The sequence below is a fragment of the Anomaloglossus baeobatrachus genome, chromosome 10 (genome assembly GCF_048569485.1).
Source record: "Anomaloglossus baeobatrachus isolate aAnoBae1 chromosome 10, aAnoBae1.hap1, whole genome shotgun sequence".
Classification (NCBI taxonomy): Eukaryota; Metazoa; Chordata; class Amphibia; order Anura; family Aromobatidae; genus Anomaloglossus; species Anomaloglossus baeobatrachus.
Genome location: NC_134362.1, coordinates 35,652,203 through 35,676,388, shown reverse-complemented (window position 1 = coordinate 35,676,388; position 24,186 = coordinate 35,652,203). Strand labels below are relative to the sequence as shown.

The 24,186-nt window shown below is 44.4% G+C and overlaps 1 protein-coding gene across 4 annotated transcripts in view; it reads left to right on the top strand.

Moving 5' to 3' along the window:
- Positions 1-24,186, top strand: part of RIPOR1 (RHO family interacting cell polarization regulator 1) — a 173,994-nt gene that overhangs the window by 96,362 nt on the left and 53,446 nt on the right. For all 4 annotated transcript variants that reach the window (XM_075325961.1, XM_075325960.1, XM_075325963.1 and 1 more), the window contains exons 2-4: positions 9,236-9,355; positions 19,563-19,715; positions 21,214-21,292. In XM_075325961.1, coding sequence (XP_075182076.1) covers positions 9,261-9,355; positions 19,563-19,715; positions 21,214-21,292 — 327 coding nt within the window. In that variant the 5' untranslated portion in view covers positions 9,236-9,260. The remainder of the gene's footprint in view (positions 1-9,235; positions 9,356-19,562; positions 19,716-21,213; positions 21,293-24,186) is intronic.

Below are 24,186 nucleotides of genomic sequence, written 5' to 3'. Positions count from 1 at the left end.
GTGGTGCACCCAGGTTTTTGCTTCCATCGGTGGTGCACCCAGGTTTTTGCTTCCATCGGTGGTGCACCCAGGTTTTTGCTTCCGTCGGTGGTGCACCCAGGTTTTTGCTTCCGTCGGTGGTGCACCCAGGTTTTTGCTTCCGTCGGTGGTGCACCCAGGTTTTTGCTTCCATCGGTGGTGCACCCAGGTTTTTGCTTCCATCGGTGGTGCACCCAGGTTTTTGCTTCCATCGGTGGTGCACCCAGGTTTTTGCTTCCATCGGTGGTGCACCCAGGTTTTTGCTTCCATCGGTGGTGCACCCAGGTTTTTGCTTCCATCGGTGGTGCACCCAGGTTTTTGCTTCCATCGGTGGTGCACCCAGGTTTTTGCTTCCATCGGTGGTGCACCCAGGTTTTTGCTTCCATCGGTGGTGCACCCAGGTTTTTGCTTCCATCGGTGGTGCACCCAGGTTTTTGCTTCCATCGGTGGTGCACCCAGGTTTTTGCTTCCATCGGTGGTGCACCCAGGTTTTTGCTTCCATCGGTGGTGCACCCAGGTTTTTGCTTCCATCGGTGGTGCACCCAGGTTTTTGCTTCCATCGGTGGTGCACCCAGGTTTTTGCTTCCATCGGTGGTGCACCCAGGTTTTTGCTTCCATCGGTGGTGCACCCAGGTTTTTGCTTCCATCGGTGGTGCACCCAGGTTTTTGCTTCCATCGGTGGTGCACCCAGGTTTTTGCTTCCATCGGTGGTGCACCCAGGTTTTTGCTTCCATCGGTGGTGCACCCAGGTTTTTGCTTCCATCGGTGGTGCACCCAGGTTTTTGCTTCCATCGGTGGTGCTCCCAAGTTTTTGCTTCCATCGGTGATGCAGCCAAGTTTTTGCTTCCATCGGTGATGCAGCCAGGTTTTTGCTGCCATCGGTGGTGCAGCCAGGTTTTTGCTTCCATCGGTGATGCAGCCAAGGTTTCGCTTCCATTGGTGATGCAGCCAAGGTTTCGCTTCCATTGGTGATGCAGCCCAGTTTTTGCTTCCATTGGTGATGCAGCCCAGTTTTTGCTTCCATTGGTGATGCAGCCAAGTTTTTGCTTCCATTGGTGATGCAGCCAAGGTTTCGCTTCCATTGGTGATGCAGCCAAGGTTTCGCTTCCATTGGTGATGCAGCCAAGGTTTCGCTTCCATTGGTGATGCAGCCAAGGTTTCGCTTCCATTGGTGATGCAGCCAAGGTTTCGCTTCCATTGGTGGTGCACCCAATTTTAAAGGGGTTTTCTCATCTTGAATCCACATGGTGTTTGTAAATTGCTTCTCTTGGATCCCCCGTTTTTAGGAATGTGGGTCCTTATCAATCTTTGTCAGTGGGCTGGTGGCCGTGCATGTGCACTATTCTTTATTTTAAGGGTTCTGAAAAAAAGCCGCACAAACTACCTCCCGATTGTCCAATGTTGGGTTCCAAAAATGCTAGATAGTTAAAGGAACAACAACTTTTTTTGTTGTTTTGCAACGTTTTAAATGTTCATAATTGGCTGTCACGAGATAAGTGTAATGCGCGGTCTGCAGGACAGATAAGCATAAAGCCATCTGTTAATAGTTGTGTAGAGAACTAGTTAGCAGATGTGAGTCCTCTAATCCGCTTACATGAAGTTCATTTCACTAAAACTCTGGAGAGCTGCCATTACTTAGAGCATATAGTATACACCTCGCCAACAGATATCCCTGACACCGCGAAGACTGGATACTTATGGAATGTATAACATTTTGCTTTTATAGGAGAGACCATCTAGAAAGTCACTTGCTGTCTTAAACATGTGTGAATATATAAAATATGTTTGTGTGTCCCTCAAAATGTATTCATACCCCGTCTGCCTTTCAGCATTATTTTTTCATGTTACACCTGAAGGCCTCAGACATTTGTTTGAGAACATTAGGGATCAAAAAGCATCATGAAAACCAAGGAACACACCAGACAAGTCAGGGATGAAGTTAGGTTATAAGGTTAAAGGGAATCTAGCTGTGGCCACCACCGGGCTCTTATATACATCGTTCTAACATGCTGTATATAAGAGCCCAGGCTGCTGTGTAGATGTAAAAATCACTTTATAATACATACCCTAAACAGTCACTGCGGTGGAGTTGGGCCATATGGGCGTTTCCGGTGCCGGCGCCTCCTCTTTCGGCGAACTTCGTCCTTTTTCTGAAGCCTGCGTCCATGGCTCGTCCTACGTCATACACACTCGCCGGTCCCACTACAATACTTTGATCTACCCTGCTTAGGGCAGATAAAAGTGCGCCTGCGCAGGACCTCGATGCCAGCTAGTGTTGATGACGTAGGACGCGTCATGAACCCAGGCTTCAGAAGAAGGACGACAAAGATGGCCGAAAGAGGAGGCACCGGAGAACGGAAACGTCCATATGACCCAACTCAACCGCAGCAACCATTTAGGTAAGTATTATAAAGTGTTTTTTTGTTCTACACAGCGGCCTGGGCTCTTATATACAGCATGTTAGAATGCTGTATATAAGAGCCCACTGGTGGTAGCTGCAGCTTATAGGTCCCAAATCTGGTGACAGGTTCCCTTTAATAGCCCAATCTCTGAACAGCTCATGGAGCACTGTTGAATGTTGCCTCAACTTTTAAGGACAAGGCATCGCAATCTGCCTCATTGACTTTTAAAGGGGTTCTACTCAGGTTCCTTAGATATTTTCTACTAATAATGTGATCCCCTTTCTTTTATCCTAACTCTTCCTAATTAACACTTTCCTTTTATACTTCTGTTATCTACTTTGCTCCTGCAAGCTGATCCCTAACAAGCTCCTAAAAACATTTTATTGTTGTAGCTTTGATCCTTCTGGCTATAGACCGGAATTGGACCAACTGAGGAGGGCGCAACACTAGTGGGTGCTGAGAGGAGAGTGAAATGTGATCTGGGCATGTGTGCCCAGGTTCCCACCAGTGACGTCCTCTGCTCAGTTGGTCCATTTCCGGTATGCAGCCAGAGGGATCAATGCAACATAGCTGGAGCAAAAAGACTAGAACCGCGCATCCAAAAAAAACCCATACTTTGATCTAATGCCGCAAGGCAAAAATTTATATACTTGAACATGAGGCTCTTGGTTTAACATTCTGACCAGACTGTAGGAGGCCTACTGCCACTGTACGGTAAACCTCGGAGTGGGTCCCTAACTTATTTGAAGTCTTAAAGGTGAAACGCCACATGCCAAGTGCCTGAGGGATCAAAGTTAAAACAACCATATTTACGAGCCTCTTAGAGATCAGCTAACAGGAGCAAAATAGAAGTATATTGGGAAAGTGTTGGTTAGGAAGAGTTTGGACAAAAGAAAGGGGATTACATTAGTAGTGGAAAACGTTTTTTAAGCAGGCAAGTGACTAATGTGCCTCTTTAAAAGGAAAATAAATTACCTTAAAGACCTGTCATTTGCCATAAATATGTAATTATTTTACCATGTATAAATGCTGCTTTTCACCTAATTTCCTAATTTTGTTGTTCCTGCACTGCTCCGTTCCTGAGATTTAATCGCCTTTTGTTTGTATGTAAAATTAGTCTTGTTAGCCGTATAGGTGGTGTTCCCAACTATTTTATATGGAAGTCTTCTTCAGGACAACACCCCGTTGGCTAAGACGACTAGATTTACATATTGGGAAGAGGGGCCGTCTTTTGGGAAAGGAAAGGTGCAAAAACAAAAAAAAAAGACTGCAAAGGATTTGATTTGTAATGTAAATTTACACAAGTAAAAACAGAAGAGCTTTTTCAACAAAGCGTTTGCTGCACATGCGCAGCGCTGTAGTGTTGATTGTGTGTAGGACTGCCAATCAGCAGCTCTCTATCGCCGGCCGTCCATGGACAATGAACCCCATGCGCACGGCCTCTGCTCCAGTAGAAAAAGGCCTTTACGAGCTCTTTTTTTTTTTTTTTTTTGGAGTTCGTACAACCACTTGTAAGGTGGACTTGCGTATTCGCTGTCATCTTACCATTTTAGGTATTAATAATAATAATATTATTATTATTATTATTATTATTATTATTATTATTATTATTGCGCCATCAATTCCATGGCGCTTTACATGTGAAAGGGGTGTACATAATAGGGACAAGTAGAATATTCATGAACAATACAAGTCACAGACTGGTACAGGAGGATAGAGGTCCCTGCCCGCGAGGGCTCAGTCTACAAGGGATAGGTGAGGATACAGCGCCGCACAATCAGCTCTGCCCTCACCTACTGTATCAGACTGAGGGTTACGGCAGGTTGCAGGCTTGTCGGAAGAGGTGGGTCTTCAGGTTCCTTGTGAAGCTTGTCAAGGTAGGCGAGAGTCTGATGTGTTGAGGCAGAGCATTCCAGAGTATGGGGGAGGCACGGGAGAAATCTTGGGTGCGATGGTGGGAAGAGGAGATGAGAGAGGAGTAGAGAAGGAGATGTTGTGAGGATCGGAGGTTGCGTGCAGGTAGGTACCGGGAGACTAGGTCACAGATGTAGGGAGGAGACAGGTTGTGGGTGGCTTTGTAGGTCATGGTTAATGTTTTGAACTGGAGTCGTTGGGCAATGGGAAGCCAGTGAAGGGATTGGCAGATAGGAGAGGTCGGGGAGTAGCGGGGGGACAGGTGGATTAGCCGGGCAGCAGAGTTTAGAATAGATTGTAGGGGTGCGAGACTGTTAGAAGGGAGGCCACAGAGCAGCAGGTTGCAATAATCCAGGCGGGAGATAATAAGGGCATGTACTAGGGTTTTTGCAGCTTCTTGGGAAAGGAATGTACAGATCCGGGGAATGTTTGAGTTGGAGGCGGCAGGAGGTGAAGAGGGTTTGGATGTGTGTGGTTTGAAGGAGAGATCAGAGTTTAGGATTACTAGGTACTTGCTGTATGTGACACTACGCAGGTTGAATCATAGGTGGAATTAAAAATGTTTAATAATTGCCGATTTATAATAAGAAATGAATATTTTAAATCGTGATTATAATATTTAATTGCAGTGTAATTCACACATTGTACTGCTCATTAGCGGCTACAACTCCAATACATTAATGTTGTAGCATAAGGAAATAAAGCTGTTCTTGGCCTCATTACATGTTGTCCTAAGTGGATCGGTTTTGGTCGTCTACATTAGGGCACACTATCCCTTTATAGGCTATAATTACCTTAAACAAGTAATTATTTTTACATATGCTAATTGTCACTTTTTAGGTAATAAGAAAAAATAAAAAGTGTTTTAGGCTGCAGTTCATTCCTTCATTCACGGTCAGGCCCACTGGTATGCAGATTGTAGCTTAATCTTGGTTTCAGATATTTTTCTTGCGAGTGTCTCTCCCAGTAATACAGGCTGGATATGAGGTCGGTGTATATCTGGGGTGCAGCTGACTTCATTGGATCATATACAGCGAGTGAAATAAGTATTGAAAACATCACCAAGTAAATCTATTTCTAAAGGTGCTATTGCCATTAAGTTCTCCAACCCATCCAATCCACACGGGCAAAGAAGTCAAACCATAGATGGCCATAAATTATGTTATACGTAATAATGAGAAAAAGTATTTAACATGTCACTGAAGTGTAATACTTTATATATATATCCTTTGCTGGTGATTTAAGCTTCAAGATGCCTCCTGTATGGAGAAACTAGTCTTCTGCATTGCTCATGTGGGATTTTGGTCCATTCTTCCACACAAACACTCTTCATATCCTACAGGTCCCGGCTCCTCCTATGAACTCTGAGCTTTAGTTCCTTCCATACATTTTTTTTTTTTATTGGCTCGGCCATTCTAGCAGATTTATTTTCTTTCTCGGAGACCAGTTGGGAGTTTCCTTGGCTGTGTGTTTGGGATTATTGTCTTGCTGAAATGTCCCCCCTCATTTTATCTTCATCATCCTGGTAGATTTTTATCAAGGATGTCTCAGTAAATTTGTCCATTCATACTTCCTTCAGTTATATGAAGTTTGCCGGTGAAAAACAGCCCCACACCATGCTGTTGCCACCTCCACACTTCACTGTTGGTGTTTTGGGGGTGATTTGCCTTTTGGCCTCCAAACATGGTGTGTACTCTGGAATCCAAAGAGTTAAATTTTAGTCTCATCTGACCAGACTATATTCTCCCAGGATTTGAAACTTGTCTAAATGTTGTTGCGCAAACTATAAACGCGCTTGAATCTGCTTTTTGTTCAGCAATGGAGTCTTGCATGGTGAGCGTGCATACAGGAGCGTGCATACAGGAGCGTGCATACAGGAGCGTGCGTACAGGCCATGGAGGGAGAGTGCATTACTTATTGTTTTCTATTAAACAATTATACCTGCTGATTCCAGGTCTTTCTTTAGTTCTCAACAGGTTGTCTTCGGCTCTTGGACAACTCTTCTGATAATTCTTTTCACTCCTCTGACTGACAGGCCATGAGATAAACCTGCTGATATTGTTTTTCACTCATGTATTGCATAGGTGGAAAACGCAATAAAACGCAAAAAAAAATTGATATGACTTTTTTTTTTCTTTCCAGCTCAAAAACACAGCTAAAAAAAATAGTTGTGTGCGGACAGCAAAAATGAAAACTCATAGGCTTTGCTGGGGAAGCAAAGTCAGTCGTGCAGTTTTGAGCCCAAAAACGCACTGTGCGCACATAGCCTAACACTACTTCTTTTTTTTTTTTTTTTTCCCTGTGTCATTTCTCGTTGTTACACATCACATAATTTATGGACATCTGTGGTTTGATTTCTTTGCCAGTGTAGATTGATGGATTGTTACTGATATCTGGTGAGAAATGCATGTCAATAGCATCTTTAGAAATATATTTTTTTAGAAAATAGGTGACATGTATGCTCTTATTCTGCACTTGTTTCCTCTTCTTGTTCTTTCTTCCTTAGGCCAGGTATACACATCCGGCTTTTTCGCCGGTTTGGCAGATGTGGTGCACGCCAGTACAGTGTATACAGTACACTGGCAGCGCCGCAACTTCCATCAAGCCGGCGAAAAGCCGGATATGTGTACTTGGCCTTAGTTTCCTCTGCCCTCCATGAGGCTTTACATACTCCCTCCCCTCTCCACACTCTGCAGATTTGAGTACATTCACCCTCCTCCTCCCTACTGCTATCTCAAACTGGTAGAAAAGGGAGGGTGAAGCAAAGAGGACTGTCAGGACTGTCTGTGGCCTCTGAGGGACTTTTAATACTGTTACAGATCACTAGGTTCGATAAAGGACTTGGTGACATCCTGCAGTAGCAAAATGGTGGTACATTTTTATTGCAGACTATATAAAAACTTGAATAACTTTGCAGTTAAGCAGCAAATAAATAAAAAATGGGAAAAATACAGTAATCGTGGACATTCGGTAATTGTTTAAATAGTGTCTTTCAGAACAAAATGACTGTTCAAACCAAGCTCAGGTGCGCTGTGTATCCTCGGCTGATCACTTCAGTGCTTTTTTTTCCCCACCTACTTATTTTCTGTCTCTGGCTGGAGCTGTCAATCAATGAAAAGGGGGTAGAGATAGATGGAAAACATGTCTATGGGAAAGTGCACACAAAGGATGCACCCCATGCCTGAGCTGGGTTTGAACAGTCATTTTGTGCTGACACATTCTCTTTTAATAAAAAGGTGTACATGTATGGACCTCATAATAGAAGCATATATCGGCTTGATCGGATCCTATGGCGTTTGTGTGTTTTACGTGTAGAACAGCGGCTCTCAAATTTGTATTCTTGTCCAGCTGTCTGAATGGAGACTAAAGGTTTCCAGTACGTGTTGGATATTTGTCAACTATTTCTTCCTATGTACATGCTGGACTCGGCTGAGCTTCTGTCGCGGGCGGAGGAGGGGACGCTGCGCTCACCCACTGCTCGGGTCCGGCTGCTGCGGCTGCTCGGTGGTGGCTCGAGCGATGGGCCGGATCCCGGGGATTCGAGCGGTGTTCCTCGCCCGTGAGTGAAAAGGGGATTGGTTTTGGGGATTGATTGTCCGTGACGCCACCCACGGTTGTGGTGATATTGGAGACACCACCGCTGCTCTGGACGGGGATCCCGGGAGCGATGACAGGGAGCAGCCTGGATGTTGGTTCTCCCCTCCGTGGGTAGGGGGTTTGGTTGTCCCGGGGCCTGGTGAGGGGGTAGGGATGTTTGGCAGGCGGGCTACGGGGCCTGGTGAGGTGCAGGGTCGCGGGGGCAGCCCTGTGCCGCACGGCACGGTGGTACTCACTCAGCCAGTAACGAATACAGTCTCCGGTAAAACAAACTGCTGGATGGACGGGTCCCACAGGCGGCTGCGGTGTTGTTTCTCCTCCCGGCAGGTTGATGGTGACTGCCTTTCCCTGCACCTGTGTAGTGTGTACGGTTCCAATGGGTTCGCACCAGTAACCCGCTCCCCAGCTTGAATGGGTGCTGAAGGAGCCCCTTTTTGCCCGCAGGCTCTGGCCCTGGGAACTGTAGCCTTGGCGGTGACTGTATTTCCCTTTCACGGTTTGAGCTGTCGCCTTCAATCGGGTCTTGGCTGCTGGGAAACCCCGGAGGTTCCCTTCGCTAACGGATTTGACAAATTCAACGGCGACTCCTAGCCTTGTCGGGGTCCGTAAGCCCTGCCGGATGGTGCTGGCTTCTCCTTGTTCACCGGTCCGGTACCGCCAGGCCACAGCCCGTCCACGGTCCTTACGGCTCACTCTAATCTGTCTCTCCTGCAGACGGCCACCACCGTCTGCCAATCTTGCTGTACCGTCCGGGCCACACACCCGGACCGCTTTCTGTCTGCTCCACTACCACTTCACTTCCTTTCACTTCAAACTCCAACTCTCTACTCTCCAACTCAACTAACTTCCTTTTCCCGCCTCCAGGACTGTGAACTCCTCGGTGGGCGGGACCAACCGCCTGGCCCACCCCCTGGTGTGGACATCAGCCCCTGGAGGAAGGCAACAAGGATTTTATGTTTAGCTTTGGTGTGCCTAACGGGTGTGGGGTGTGGTGGTGTAGTTCCTGTGACGACCTGGCTTGTCCAGGGCGCCACACTTGCATAAGATGTCAATGAGTACAGGGCACTAAGCCACTGCCATACATTTTTCACATTGGAATGAAAGATCAGGCATATTGAATCCAACATGCCCAATCGATCATTACTTTCGATAGGGGAAAGTAGAAACATCCCCCCCATACAAATTAGATGGTCTGCTCAACACTTGATTTGTGGGTATGTGTGACACTTTGTCTATTGTCGTTAATTCATGATTATGGTATTGGGGAAAACAATAATTATATTTCTTGTATTTTTTTCTTCCAGGGAGCACACACAAGGCCACTCCACCATGTCGCTCTCCGTGCAATCCTCGAGGGTCACCTCCACTTCAATCAGTAGAAGTCAATCATTCGCAGGCGTTAACTCGAATTACGACAAGACCAGGTTTGTTGTTTTGTGGACAATTTTATTAATCTCGAGTAATCTGTGACCGATCCAAAAGGGGTTCTGAAATTATAAAATAATGGGAAAAAGAAACCCAAACAAACCCCCCCCCCCCCCCCCCCCCCCCCCACCGGAACCGCATCACTTGCTACATACCCGCAGATGGGCATCTTATCGGAATATCCTAGATGACCCCAACATGTGATAGGGATGTGGGCACATGGCCCGATGCAGACTCATGTGATGTCGCTAATCTTTGCCCCCATCGTTAAGATTCTCCCTCGGTTTCTTGGGTGAATCCCAACCCCTCCACGTAAGTGATTGATTTCCTTTCCATAATTGGGCCTGAAGATCTGTACGTGCAGCTAAGAAGGCTTCTTCTGGACCGTCTCCAGCTGACAGCCAAGATGTGCATTAAACTAGTGACAACAAGAAAGATGGCGACGAGCCAAAGCGTAAAATAATTTAACAATATTGCCAACCATTGTCCTTTAGCTTTAACATGTTCATCTTGCTTTTTACTTGTCCCTTGCTATATATATATAATTTGTGTGTGTATGTATATATGTGCCGATAGATATAGAGAGCGAGATAGATATGAATATAGATAGGAGAGAGAGATATATGATATAGATAGGAGATATATATACCAGTGTGTGTGTGTGTGTGTGTGTGTATATATATATATATATAATATATTATAATTTTAGAGAGATATGAGGTGGGGAAAGAGGATATGGGGGGAGAGAGATGTGAGATGGGGGGAGAGAGAGAGATGTGAGATGGGGGAGGGAGATGTGAGATGGGAGAGAGAGATGTGAGATGGGGGAGGAGAGAGAGATGTGAGATGGGGGAGAGAGGGAGATGTGAGATGGGGGAGGGAGATGTGAGATGTGAGATGGGGGGAGAGAGATGTGAGATGGGGAGAGAGATGTGAGATGGGGGGAGAGAGATGTGAGATGGGGGGGGAGAGAGATGTGAGATGGGGGGGAGAGAGAGAGATGTGAGATGGGGGAGAGAGAGATGTGAGATGGGGGGAGAGAGAGATGTGAGATGGGGGAGAGAGATGTGAGATGGGGGGAGAGAGGAGAGATGTGAGATGGGGGAGAGAGAGATGTGAGATGGGGGGAGAGAGATGTGAGATGGGGGAGAGAGGGAGATGTGAGATGGGGGAGGGAGATGTGAGATGTGAGATGGGGGGAGAGAGATGTGAGATGGGGGAGAGAGAGATGTGAGATGGGGGGAGAGAGATGTGAGATGGGGGAGAGAGATGTGAGATGGGGGGAGAGAGATGTGAGATGGGGGGGGAGAGAGATGTGAGATGGGGGGAGAGAGAGAGATGTGAGATGGGGGAAGAGAGAGATGTGAGATGGGGGGAGAGAGAGATGTGAGATGGGGGGAGAGAGATGTGAGATGGGGGGGAGAGAGATGTGAGATGGGGGAGAGAGATGTGAGATGGGGGGAGAGAGATGTGAGATGGGGGGAGAGAGAGAGATGTGAGATGGGGGGAGAGAGATGTGAGATGGGGGGAGAAGAGATGTGAGATGGGGGGGAGAGAGAGATGTGAGATGGGGGGGAGAGAGAGATGTGAGATGGGGGGGAGAGAGAGATGTGAGATGGGGGGGAGAGAGAGATGTGAGATGGGGGGGAGAGAGAGATGTGAGATGGGGGAGAGAGAGATGTGAGATGGGGGGAGAGAGAGATGTGAGATGGGGGGGGAGAGAGAGATGTGAGATGCGGGGGGGGAGAGAGATGTGAGATGGGGGGGGGAGAGAGATGTGAGATGGGGGGGGGAGAGAGATTGTGAGATGGGGGGGGAGAGAGATGTGAGATGGGGGAGAGAGATGAGAGATGTGAGATGGGGGGGAGAGAGATGTGAGATGGGGGGAGAGAGATGTGAGATGGGGGGAGAGAGATGTGAGATGGGGGGAGAGAGATGTGAGATGGGGGGAGAGAGATGTGAGATGGGGGGAGAGAGATGTGAGATGGGGGGAGAGAGATGTGAGATGGGGGGAGAGAGATGTGAGATGGGGGGAGAGAGATGTGAGATGGGGGGAGAGAGATGTGAGATGGGGGGAGAGAGATGTGAGATGGGGGGAGAGAGATGTGAGATGGGGGGAGAGAGATGTGAGATGGGGGGAGAGAGAGATGGTGAGATGGGGCGGAGAGAGAGATGTGAGATGGGGGGAGAGGGAGATGTGAGATGGGGGGAGAGAGAGATGTGAGATGGGGGGAGAGGGAGATGTGAGATGGGGGGAGAGAGATGTGAGATGGGGGGAGAGAGGGAGATGTGAGATGGGGGAGGGAGATGTGAGATGTGAGATGGGGGGAGGGAGATGTGAGATGTGAGATGGGGGGAGGGAGATGTGAGATGGGGGGGAGAGAGATGTGAGATGGGGGGAGAGAGATGTGAGATGGGGGGTGAGAGAGATGTGAGATGGGGGGAGAGAGATGTGAGATGGGGGAGAGAGATGTGAGATGGGGGGGAGAGATGTGAGATGGGTGGAGATGGGGGGAGAGAGAGAGAGATGTGAGATGGGGGGGAGAGAGATGTGAGATGGGGGGAGAGAGATGTGAGATGGGGGGAGAGAGATGTGAGATGGGGGGAGAGAGAGAGATGTGAGATGGGGGGGGAGAGAGAGATGTGAGATGGGGGGGAGAGAGAGATGTGAGATGGGGGGGAGAGAGAGATGTGAGATGGGGGAGAGAGAGATGTGAGATGGGGGAGAGAGAGATGTGAGATGGGGGGGGGAGAGAGATGTGAGATGGGGGGGAGAGAGATGTGAGATGGGGGGAGAGAGATGTGAGATGGGGGGAGAGAGATGTGAGATGGGGGGAGAGAGAGAGATGTGAGATGGGGGGAGAGAGATGTGAGATGGGGGGAGAGAGATGTTAGATGGGGGGAGAGAGATGTGAGATGGGGGGGAGAGAGAGATGTGAGATGGGGGGGAGAGAGAGATGTGAGATGGGGGAGAGAGAGATGTGAGATGGGGGGAGAGAGAGATGTGAGATGGGGGAGAGAGAGATGTGAGATGGGGGGGAGAGAGAGATGTGAGATGGGGGGGGGGAGAGATGTGAGATGGGGGGGGGAGAGAGATGTGAGATGGGGGGGGGGAGAGAGATGTGAGATGGGGGGAGAGAGATGAGAGATGTGAGATGGGGGGAGAGAGATGTGAGATGTGAGATGGGGGGAGGGAGATGTGAGATGTGAGATGGGGGAGGGAGATGTGAGATGGGGGAGGAGATGTGAGATGTGAGATGGGGGAGAGAGATGTGAGATGGGGGGAGAGAGATGTCGAGATGGGGGGGGCGAGAGTGAGATGGGAGAGAGAGATGTGAGATGGGGGGAGAGAGATGTGAGATGGCGAGAGAGAGATGTGAGATGGGGGGAGAGAGATGGGGGGAGAGAGATGTGAGATGGGGGGGGGAGATGTGAGATGGGAGAGAGATGTGAGATGGGGGGAGAGAGATGTGAGATGGGGGGGGGGGAGATGTGAGATGGGAGAGAGAGATGTGAGATGGGGGGAGAGAGATGTGAGATGGGGGGGGGGAAGAGAGATGTGAGATGGGGGGAGAGAGAGATGTGAGATGGGGGGGAGAGAGATGAGAGATGTGAGATGGGGGGGGAGAGAGATGTGAGATGGGGGGAGAGAGATGAGAGATGTGAGATGGGGGGGAGAGAGATGTGAGATGGGGGAGAGAGATGAGAGATGTGAGATGGGGGAGAGAGAGATGTGAGATGGGGGGAGAGAGAGATGTGAGATGGGGGGAGAGAGAGAGATGTGAGATGGGGGGAGAGAGAGAGATGTGAGATGGGGGGAGAGAGATGAGAGATGTGAGATGGGGGGGGAGAGAGATGTGAGATGGGGGGAGAGAGATGAGAGATGTGAGATGGGGGAGAGAGAGATGTGAGATGGGGGGAGAGAGAGATGTGAGATGGGGGGAGAGAGAGAGATGTGAGATGGGGGGAGAGAGATAGATGTGAGATGGGGGGAGAGAGATGTGAGATGGGGGGAGAGAGAGATGTGAGATGGGGGAGAGAGAGATGTGAGATGGGGGGGGGAGAGAGATGTGAGATGGGGGGAGAGAGAGATGTGAGATGGGGGGAGAGAGAGATGTGAGATGGGGGGAGAGAGAGATGTGAGATGGGGGGAGAGAGAGATGTGAGATGGGGGGAGAGAGAGATGTGAGATGGGGGGGGGGAGAGAGATGTGAGATGGGGGGGGGAGAGAGATGTGAGATGGGGGGGGGAGAGAGATGTGAGATGGGGGGGGGAGAGAGATGTGAGATGGGGGGGGGGAGAGAGATGTGAGATGTGAGATGGGGGGGGAGAGAGATGTGAGATGGGGGGGGAGAGAGATGTGAGATGGGGGGAGAGAGATGTGAGATGGGGGGAGAGAGAGATGTGAGATGGGGGGAGAGAGATGTGAGATGGGGGGGAGAGAGATGTGAGATGGGGGGGAGAGAGATGTGAGATGGGGGGGAGAGAGATGTGAGATGGGGGGGAGAGAGATGTGAGATGGGGGGGGAGAGAGATGTGAGATGGGGGGGAGAGAGATGTGAGATGGGGGGAGAGAGAGATGTGAGATGGGGGGAGAGAGAGATGTGAGATGGGGGGAGAGAGAGATGTGAGATGGGGGGAGAGAGAGATGTGAGATGGGGGGAGAGAGATGTGAGATGGGGGGAGAGAGATGTGAGATGGGGGGGAGAGATGTGAGATGGGGGGAGAGAGATGTGAGATGGGGGGAGAGAGAGAGATATATTATGGCAAGTGACAGGTTTTTGCTAACAGACACTGAAATGGAGCAAAGTTATGATCTTCAGGGTGGATTATTCTCATCAGTACGGATAAGGTGGATGCACAAACATCGAAATCTCGATTATTAGGGTATATGCCCATATTTTGGGGAGGGCGGATGAACAAAAGCATTTTTCAAGATGCAGATACCTCAGGAATAATGTTTTTTTTCCAATAGTGTCTTCTAGCTTTTTTTTTTTCTCTTGTTTTGTCTTGTATGTTGTTGTTTGTTTGGGGAGGTTTTTTTGTGTTTTTTTTATTCTATGTTTTTGACAGCCCGTTTTTTTATTGTTGTTTTTCTTTATTATAGTTTTTCTCTCATTTGAAGGCATCTTTTTTCAGGCCTAATAGTATTAGATGAGGTATTTAGGGTCTCTGTGTGCAATTCCGTACGGACTCTTCAAAAGCAAAATTTAGATGAGTGTTTTTGTTTTTTTTTTTCTTCTCGCGGACCGTGAGAAATGAATCGCAACATTCACCATTCAAGTCCGATTTGAGGACCAGGTTCGCCTATTGAAATGTGATTAAAAACAAATCCGAGACGTAGAATAGTGACAGTCAAAAAAATCCTTGGATGTCCTAAGAATACAGAAAAATGGACGTGATTTTAGCTCCTGTGGATGAATAATCGTCCATATTTTTTTTTGTGGATGCAAAAGAGATACATACACTTGGCAAAGTAGAACGATTAGTGCACCTCGAAGAGTCGATGACCGGAGGCACAATTTCGGCTGCACCATTTAAACATAAAGTTTCAGAAATATGTATCTATCTCCTTGTACATATCGTGTTGTGAAGGCCATATGTGCAGTGTTTGGGGCGAGGATCCAGTGGAGATATAATGGATCTTTTGGGACATGTAGCGAGTGCGAGAAGCAAATATAGAAATCAATTCACACAAAAACATTCTCCATCAAAGCAACAGTCTCTAAGAAACAAAAGGCTAACAAACATCAGTCCCCGGCATCCTCGGAGGCTGCGGGAAAAGGTCGATGACCTGTGAGCAACATGATGTCTAAGTAACCTTTATTATCAGAATATCGGGCACCGCGTGTTCCTGGCTGAGGGTCGCTGGATTGTTCTGCGGAGATCCTGATTCAGCTCGTCCTAGGAAACTGCTTTGGTAATGAACGCTTATTATTTATTATAATAGCGCCATTTATTCCATGTGGAAGGGGATATACATAGGCTTATATGGCTCAGATTACTCGGTTTCTGATGCGGCACAGGTCTCCTGGGCCATGGTGATGGTTGTGGCATTTTTGGATCCCGTTGCTTTGATGGAGATGTAATGTACTGATATCTCCTGACGATAAAATGCTTGTCCTAGGCGGCTGTGCATTGCAAGGTTTGGTTACTCTGTTATTTCTATTATATACTGTATGTTTTATTAGTACTTTGTTTTTGTTTTTTGTTTTTTTTTTAATTCGAAGTGATGTGAATAATTTTGCAGGCTTCTTTCGATATAGCTGGGGGGATATAGCTGGGGGGATATAGCTGGGGGTGTAGCTGGAAATAGATATATTAATATAAAACTTTTTTGTGTGTTTTATATTTTTTGTAATGTTTCTTTTGCATATCACAATTTTTCAAATAATAAATTTTTACAGTGCTTACATTGACAACTGTTTTTTTTTTTTAAGATTGTTTCATGTAATGCACATGTACATTAGCCACAATCCCCAAATTATCTTATTATATTGAAGCATCTAATGAGCGTGTGCAATGGTCATTGTGAAGGGAGAGGGAATGGAGGAGCTGTGATATCGACCATTGGATTGATGGATCCTGTTATCTACTATATATAGTGGTATTATCAGTCAATATACATGAGTAGGAGGTGGTAAGCTGTGACATCACCTTTTGTGAATGGTGGATCATGTGTTATCTACTGTATATAGTGGCATTATCAGTCATTGTACAGGAGGAGGTGAGCTGTGACATCACCTATTGTGATTGGTGGATCCTATGCTATTAGCTGTATATAGAGAGAGGTTTTATCAGTCATGGAAATCCTGACTCTGATGATAAGGAAACTGCTGTAAACTCTTTATGAAAGAACAGGAAGTACAGGAAGTCTAAAAACCTCCCCAGTGGCCAGTGTCAAAATTGCAAGATTACTAATTTTGCTTTTTAATGAAGACTAGCCGTAGTACCCGGGCATTGTTCGGGATAGTAACTGTCTCTCTCCCAGTCTCTGTCCTTCTCTCGGTCTCTTTCCCTGTTTGTTTCTGTTTCTTTCCCTGTTTGTTTCTGTTTCTTTCCCTGTTTGTTTCTGTCTCTTTCCCTGTTTGTTTCTGTCTCTTTCCCTGTTTGTTTCTGTCTCTTTCCCTGTTTGTTTCTGTCTCTTTCCCTGTTTGTTTCTGTCTCTTTCCCTGTTTGTTTCTGTCTCTTTCCCTGTTTGTTTCTGTCTCTTTCCCTGTTTGTTTCTGTCTCTTTCCCTGTTTGTGTCTGTCTCTTTCCCTGTCTCTCCACCGACATCATGTTACGTCATACATACGTTTCTTATACTAACAATTTATTTTGTTCCTATTGCAACCAATTACAGTTCCAATTAATAACATGTAGCTCACCAAACTCTAAGCAGAGATGGGAGCAGGAGATTGTCCTCAATAGGCCCTATCAGTGGGTGGAAATATTGGAAAGAACACCCGCCCTGTCCCTGGGGGAAGCCTACAGATTGTCTCACTTGTATGTAATTCATCGAGTCTATCGTACTCCAAAATTTTTATTTGACATAGGTGCCAGACCGGATCCCACCTGTCCACGGTGTGGGGCGGACTCAGCGTCCATGCTCCACATGCTGTGGTCCTGCCCTAGTTTGGAGGCATTATGGAGGGGTGTGACCTCAATCATTAACAGAGTGTATATCACAGATCTGAGCCTTACCCCCTTGGTATGTATCCTGGGATATATAGAAGACCTGAAGTTGGAAGAAGAGGGTAAAGTGGCGGCTGCCCGTATGCTATATATGGCAAGAAAATTAATAGCACAATATTGGATTACTGATCAGGTCCCCACCATATCAGAGTTTGTTAACAAGGTTAACTGGATAGTAAATCTGGAGAAGGGAATATATTTAAAAAGAAATTGTATGGCCAAATTTGAAAAGATCTGGGCCCCGTGGATAGACGACTCTGGTCTGGCATCTAGGGATCTATTTAGGTTCCGATTGGGCTTATTTTAAATTATGATATAAATAGATGAAAGGCAGTACGACTGTGGGAACAGTAACCTCCTACCATGAACTCGTTCCCTGTCTGTGTCTGGCTATAAGACATGCATGACGGTTACTGAGATAGGAAAATGGATGATCCAGATCCTTTAATATACCATAGGTCATGGGGTTTTCTGTGGAGAGCTGCGGCATCTATATATCACATGTGGGGAATGGTCAAATATATGTTTATTGCTTCTTGGTTTCTCAAGTGGGGGGTGGGAGGGATGGGACTGTAGGGGATATGTTGACCCCGAATTATATGTTTTATGTAATGTATAAAATCTTTAACAAAAACATTTTGGTTACAAAAAAAATAACATGTAGCTCGCAGCTCCATTGACTTTAAAGGAGGCAGGGTTTTTGGAGAGTAACTGTAAAGCGCTGGATTAAATTTTCCCGTCAAAACATAGTCTGTGATGTTCCCTGAGTCACATGGGGTGTCTGTGCAAAATGTCATGATTGTAAATGCGACAGTGCGGATTCCTTTAGTGGACATACACACATACACTCAGCTTTATATATTGGATTGTGATTATGAAAAAAATTCCAAAATTGTTTGTTTTTGTTTTTGTTTTTTTTTTTAATTTATTATTTGTTAAACAATACATGTAATGCAAAAACTTGACTGGTACACTTGCTTACCTGGGTAATTTAATTTCCTACTCCATCTTCACACCCTGTACATAAGGTTTGAGGTACCAGGCAATACAACAGTCTAGATGTTGAGTGTTTATTGTTTATATAATATAATTATATGTATATGTATGTGTATATTTATTTATTTTAGTTGCGTACCTTCATCTTTGATGGTCCCAGATCAGTTGCAATATTGTGAACATATTATACTGTATATGTGGATTGTGTTTAAAGTAGAACAAACTGATTGTTAGAGCTCATCCACTGGTTTTTGTATTAATGACTTATCCTTGGGATACTATTAAAAAAAAAAACAAAAACAAAAAAGGGGAAATCCAGCACCGGAGGAGAGTCTAGCAAAAAGAGAAATATAAAATCAGAAAAGCATTTATTGAAACTGTTAAAATGAAAGTGTCATCAAAATTGAAGATAAAATATCCAATCTGACGCATTTTGGCTCTTACAAATATGATCCTTATTCATCCTTACCTATATACAGTATATGATATAATATATCATATTTGTAAGATTCGAAAAGCGTAAGTTGCATATTTTTTTCTTGATGACATTTGGATTTAAAAGATGTTTCAATAAATGGTTTTCTGATTTTATATTCCTCTTTTTGGAAGACTCCCCAGTGCTGGATTTCCCTGTTTTTAGAGTATTACATTTTTCCTGGAACACCAACCTGGAAACCATGCTTGCATCATTTTTCTATGGACTATATTACAATGGCATTACAATAGACAAAATTCTTGTTTTTTTTTTTTTTTTGTATAGGTCATTCTTATAAGATCCTTAGAGGTCTTAAACCCGGCACCACTCCCCAAGTAGCAGTTATGAGTTTGGACGCTGGTCGGATACAAACGTGTATGTACAAAAACCGCCACACTCCCTACACTGTCTAGCGGGTGCTGTCGAGAATTGCAGATCAGCTCCTATTCCCTTCAATAGGAATTGATCTGCAGAACTCTGCAGCGGGCACTACAGAGTGTAGGGAGCGGTGCTGTTTGGTCACATACACTGTGTGCATCCAGCTACAACCAGAGCTCATGTTGGTTGATCAGTGGTGGTGACGGACCCCCACCAATTGTATAAGACCCCTCCAGAAAATAGGTCATCAATATGAAAGAAATGAACAATCCTTTAATATGGTAAAATTATTTTGAAAAAGAGATCAAATACTCCTGGATTTTAACTAATATAAGCACGTTTCAGGTTTTTGGTTAATTATTTTGTCATTACTTCGAGTGTCTTCATAAATCTGCTGTATTTATAAACCAACCTCCTGATATATATAGATAGATATATATAGATATAGATATATATATATATATATATATATATATATATATATATATATATATATATATATATATATATATATAATTTCATTTTTACTGTTAATTTTTTTATTTTTAGTTTTTCATTTTTATTTCTATTTTATTAGTACTGTGTTGGTTTGAAAATATCAAAGAATTGTCGCTCCTTGAGAAATTTTGATCTGCCTGTAGACACGCGTTTCATATAACTTCCTGCATTTCTGCTCCTAGACATCGTCAGGCCTTCCTCACTCCCACCGTTTCTCGAAGGTCTGGATCCAAAGTTCGTAGAATGTTCTCTATGTCGCACAAGTCCCCTCCGCCTAAGGTGCCTCAACCTGATAGAGTGGACGAGGTCTACAGTGCTTTAAAAAAGGGACTGGGGTAAGAGTATTTGTTTCTCAAAGGGTTAATTTATAGGGTATTTTTGCAAGGTTCAGAGTTTTTATAACATTATTATTATTATTCATTTATTATGAAATATTATTATTATTCTTATTGTCCAGATATTGTTTCATTCCTGCCCCCCACCTGATTATATCTGCTTTTCCCATACTCACTTGGCTGCAGTTCAGACTTCTTTATTTTCTCAGCTTCCATCATGATTCACAGATGTCACCCTGTGTGTTATCCCTCTAGGCTCTATCAATCCCTGATGCATCAGTACGTCATAACATGCAATCTCTGCCTGTTGTGGAGACAGTGTGATGACCCTCCCATCTACAATCTCCTTAAGAAACTAAAAAATGATATCTGAGGTCCCAGTTCAGCCTCTTGACTGTATAATGGTGTGACAAGAGCTGTCTAGTCATCATAAGTAACAGTGATATAAGTTTCTGCCCCTAACTGGAGAACTTCAGTTCAGACCAAGAATAATGGACCTGTGAAACCAGCCTAAGACACAATCTGCTCAGCGTGGATAGACTTTCATCAGGGACCAGCTCTGAGGCCTACTGGTCCCTCATCCAGCATAGATGATGCCTGTGCCTGGTGGTGTGGTCCGGTACCTTGCAGGTTGTCTAGCATGCAGAGAGTACTGATGTAAATGGCTTTGGATGGTCTGACATGACACTTGGTGCCTGTCACCTCCCTTAAATGTGTCCGCTGTGTTATCTGCTCAGATAAGTAATAATCATCCAGTAATAGAGTGGCATCTATATCTGGCATGCAGGAGGCCAGTGACGGCAACAGTTGGTGGGGGTGATGCTATTCTCCTGCATCCCGGTTATATACACCTAGACACCGCTCAGTTACCTGCTGATTATTACTGATCTGAGCTGATAGCAGAGTAGACGCGGTCACTGTGCAGATCCCACAGAGCACAGCGCAGGGAGGGACAGAACAGGGAAGGATCCAGAGGGACAGACCAGCCCCTGAAACGAGCGCCATGATGACTATTTGTTTCAGAGAGGGGGCGGAGAATGTGACAGTGATCGCAACCTCTGCCCACTGATGACGCTTCATTTGAGTATCCCAGCATGCACTGAGATTCTAAAACTAATCATCATCAGAGAGGAAATGGGGAAAAAATAGAATAGCAGATATTTATTTAGAAAGCACCATTGATTCCATAGTGCTGTACATGAGAATAGGTTACATACAAAATACAGATATAAGTTATAGTAGACACACTGGTACGGAGGGGAGAGGGCCCCTGCCCTTGCGGGCTTACATTCTATAGGTAGACGTTAGGGAATAGTAGGGATTTTTCATTACAAATATATTAGAATATAGCTTTCCTTATAGCATCAAATAGATTAGGATTCAAAATGAAATTTACTTTTGCCTTCGGACCACCCCTTTAATTGTAATGAAACTGAAATTATACTATTAAACACATTGTCCGTCCATGAATAACCGACCATTTGGTTTTCCTTTCTAGGGCATACTTAGAAGTTCACCAAATCGAATTGGATAAGCTCACAATCCAGATCCGGGAATCCAAAAGGAACTCAAGACTGGTGAGTTCTAGTCTCCGCAACCCGGCCCTTTACGAGGTGGAGCAGATCCTTGGCTGCTCATTACAGCAGATGTGGAGAAAATAAATTCCTAATTTTTGCTCTCCCTGACGCCATCAGCAGAATATAACAATACAGATTTTTCTCATTAAACTTATAATTGTAAAGTAGACTGGCTGTTTTCTGTCTTTTTTTTTTTTTTTCTTTTTTTTTTTTTGTATTTTCCTGCATTTTTAGTTATAGAATGAATATTTCCTTCAAAAATTGATCTTTGTCTGAATCCATTTTTTTTTTGTAAGTTAGATTTTCGAAAATACTCACTTTTATGGATATTTTGCGTGTGTATTTATTATTATTATATACATTTTTTTTTTTATTTATCATTATATAAAAAGCACGTTCCCTCTAGAAATTTAGCAAAATTAAATTTTATCATTCTAATATATATATATATATATATATATATATATATATATATATATATATATATATATATATATATATATATATATATATATATATATATATATATATATATATATATACATACATACATACATACATACATACATACATACATACATACATACATACATACATACATACATACATACATACATACATACATACAGAGATATGGAGAGAGAGAGATAGAGAGAGAGAGAGATAGAGAGAGAGATATGGATAGAGAGATATGGATAGATATATCTATCTATATATCTATGTATGTATGTATGTATGTATGTATGTGTATATATATATATGTGTATATATATCTATCTCTCTAGATATATATATCAGCGCTGGGGTCCTGGGTTCTAGTCCCACCAAGGACAACATCTGCAAGGAGTTTGTATGTTCTCCCCGTGTTTGCGTGGGTTTCCTCCAGGTACTCCCACACACCAAAGACATCCTGATAGGGAATTTAGATTGTGAGCCCCAGTGGGGACAGTGTTGACAATGTATGTAAAGCGCTGTGGAATTAATAGCGCTTTATAAGTGAATAAATATTATTTTATTATTATTAAAATATATATATATATATATGAGAGAGATATAGATAGAGATATATATCTATATATTAATGTGTGTGTGTGTGTATATGTAATATATGATATATATAACTTTTTCATATTATCATAGTTTTTAAGGTTGAAGGGAGACTCTAAGTCCATCTAGTTCAACCCGTAGCCTAACATGTTGATCCAGAGGAAGGCAAAAAAACGCCAATGTGTCAAACAAGTTCCAATGGGGAAAAAATGTCCTTCCTGACTCCACATCCGGCAATCAGACTAGTTCCCTGGATCAATACCCTGTCATAAAATCTAATATACATAACTGGTAATATTACATTTTTCAAGAAAGGCGTCCAGGCTCTGCTTAAATGTTAGTAGTGAATCACTCATTACAACATCATGCGGCAGAGAGTTCCATAGTCTCACTGCTCGTACAGTAAAGAATCCTCGTCTGTGATTATGATTAAACCTTCTTTCCTCAAGACGTAGCGGATGCTCCCGTGTTCCAGTCGCAGGCCTAGGTGTAAAAAGATCTTTGGAAAGGTCTCTGTACTGTCCCCTCATATATTTATACATTGTTATTAGATCCCCCCTAAGCCTTCGTTTTTCCAAACTAAATAACCCCAAGTTTAATAACCTGTCTTGGTATTGCAGCCCACCCATTCCTCTAATAATCTTGGTGGTCTTCTCTGCACCCTCTCCAGTTCAGCTATGTCCTTCTTATATATCGGTGAGCAGAATTGTACACAGTATTCTACGTGCGGTCGCACTAGTGACTTGTACAGAGGTAGAACTATATTTTTTTCATGAACACTTATACCTCTTTTAATACATCCCATTATTTTATTAGCCCTGGCAGCAGCTGCCTGACACTGTCCACTAAAGTGAAGTTTACCATCCACCCATACACCCAAGTCTTTTTCTGTGTCTGTTTTACCCAGTGTTCTACAATTAAGTACATAATCATAAATGTTATTTCCTCTACCCAAGTGCATGACCTTACATTTATCTACATTAAACTTCAATTGCCACTTCTCAGCCCAATCCTCCAATTTACATAAATCTCCCTGTAATATAAAATTATCCTCCTCTGTATTGATTACCCTGCAGAGTTTAGTATCCTCTGCAAATATTGAAATTCTAATCCACATGCCCCCAACAAGGTCATTAATAAATATGTTGAAAAGAAGCGGGCCCAATACTGACCCCTGTGGTACCCCACTATGAACTGAGACCCAGTCCGAGTACGTACCATTAATAACCACCCTTTGTTTCCTATCACTGAGCCAGTTTTTAACCCAGTTACACATATTTTCCCCTATCCCCATTATTCTCATTTTATGTACCAACCTTTTGTGTGGCACCGTATCAAAAGCTTTTGAAAAGTCCATATACACAACATCCACTGCATTTCCCTGGTCCAGGCTTGAACTTACCTCTTCATAGAAGCCGATCAAATTAGTTTGACAGGATCGATCCCTCATAAACCCATGTTGATACTCTGTCATAAGGTTATTTTTCTTGAGATACTCCAGTATAGCATCTCTCAAGAAACCCTGAAGGATTTTACCAACCGTAGAGGTTAAACTTACCGGCCTATAATTTCCCGGCTCAGTTTTTGTCCCCTTTTTGAATATTGGCACCACATTTGCTATGCGCCAGTCCTGCGGTACCGACCCTGTTATTAAGGAATCTGAGAAGATTAAAAATAATGGTCTATCTATCACAGAACTCAATTCCTGTAGTACTCTGGGGTGTATGCCATCCGGGCCCGGATTGGCTTTACCCTCATCCCCTTCCACCATTTCACCAAGACTATTTTTAAGGGGGCCAACACTATCGCTTTTCAGTTTTTTTCTGTTTATGTAGTTAAAGAATATT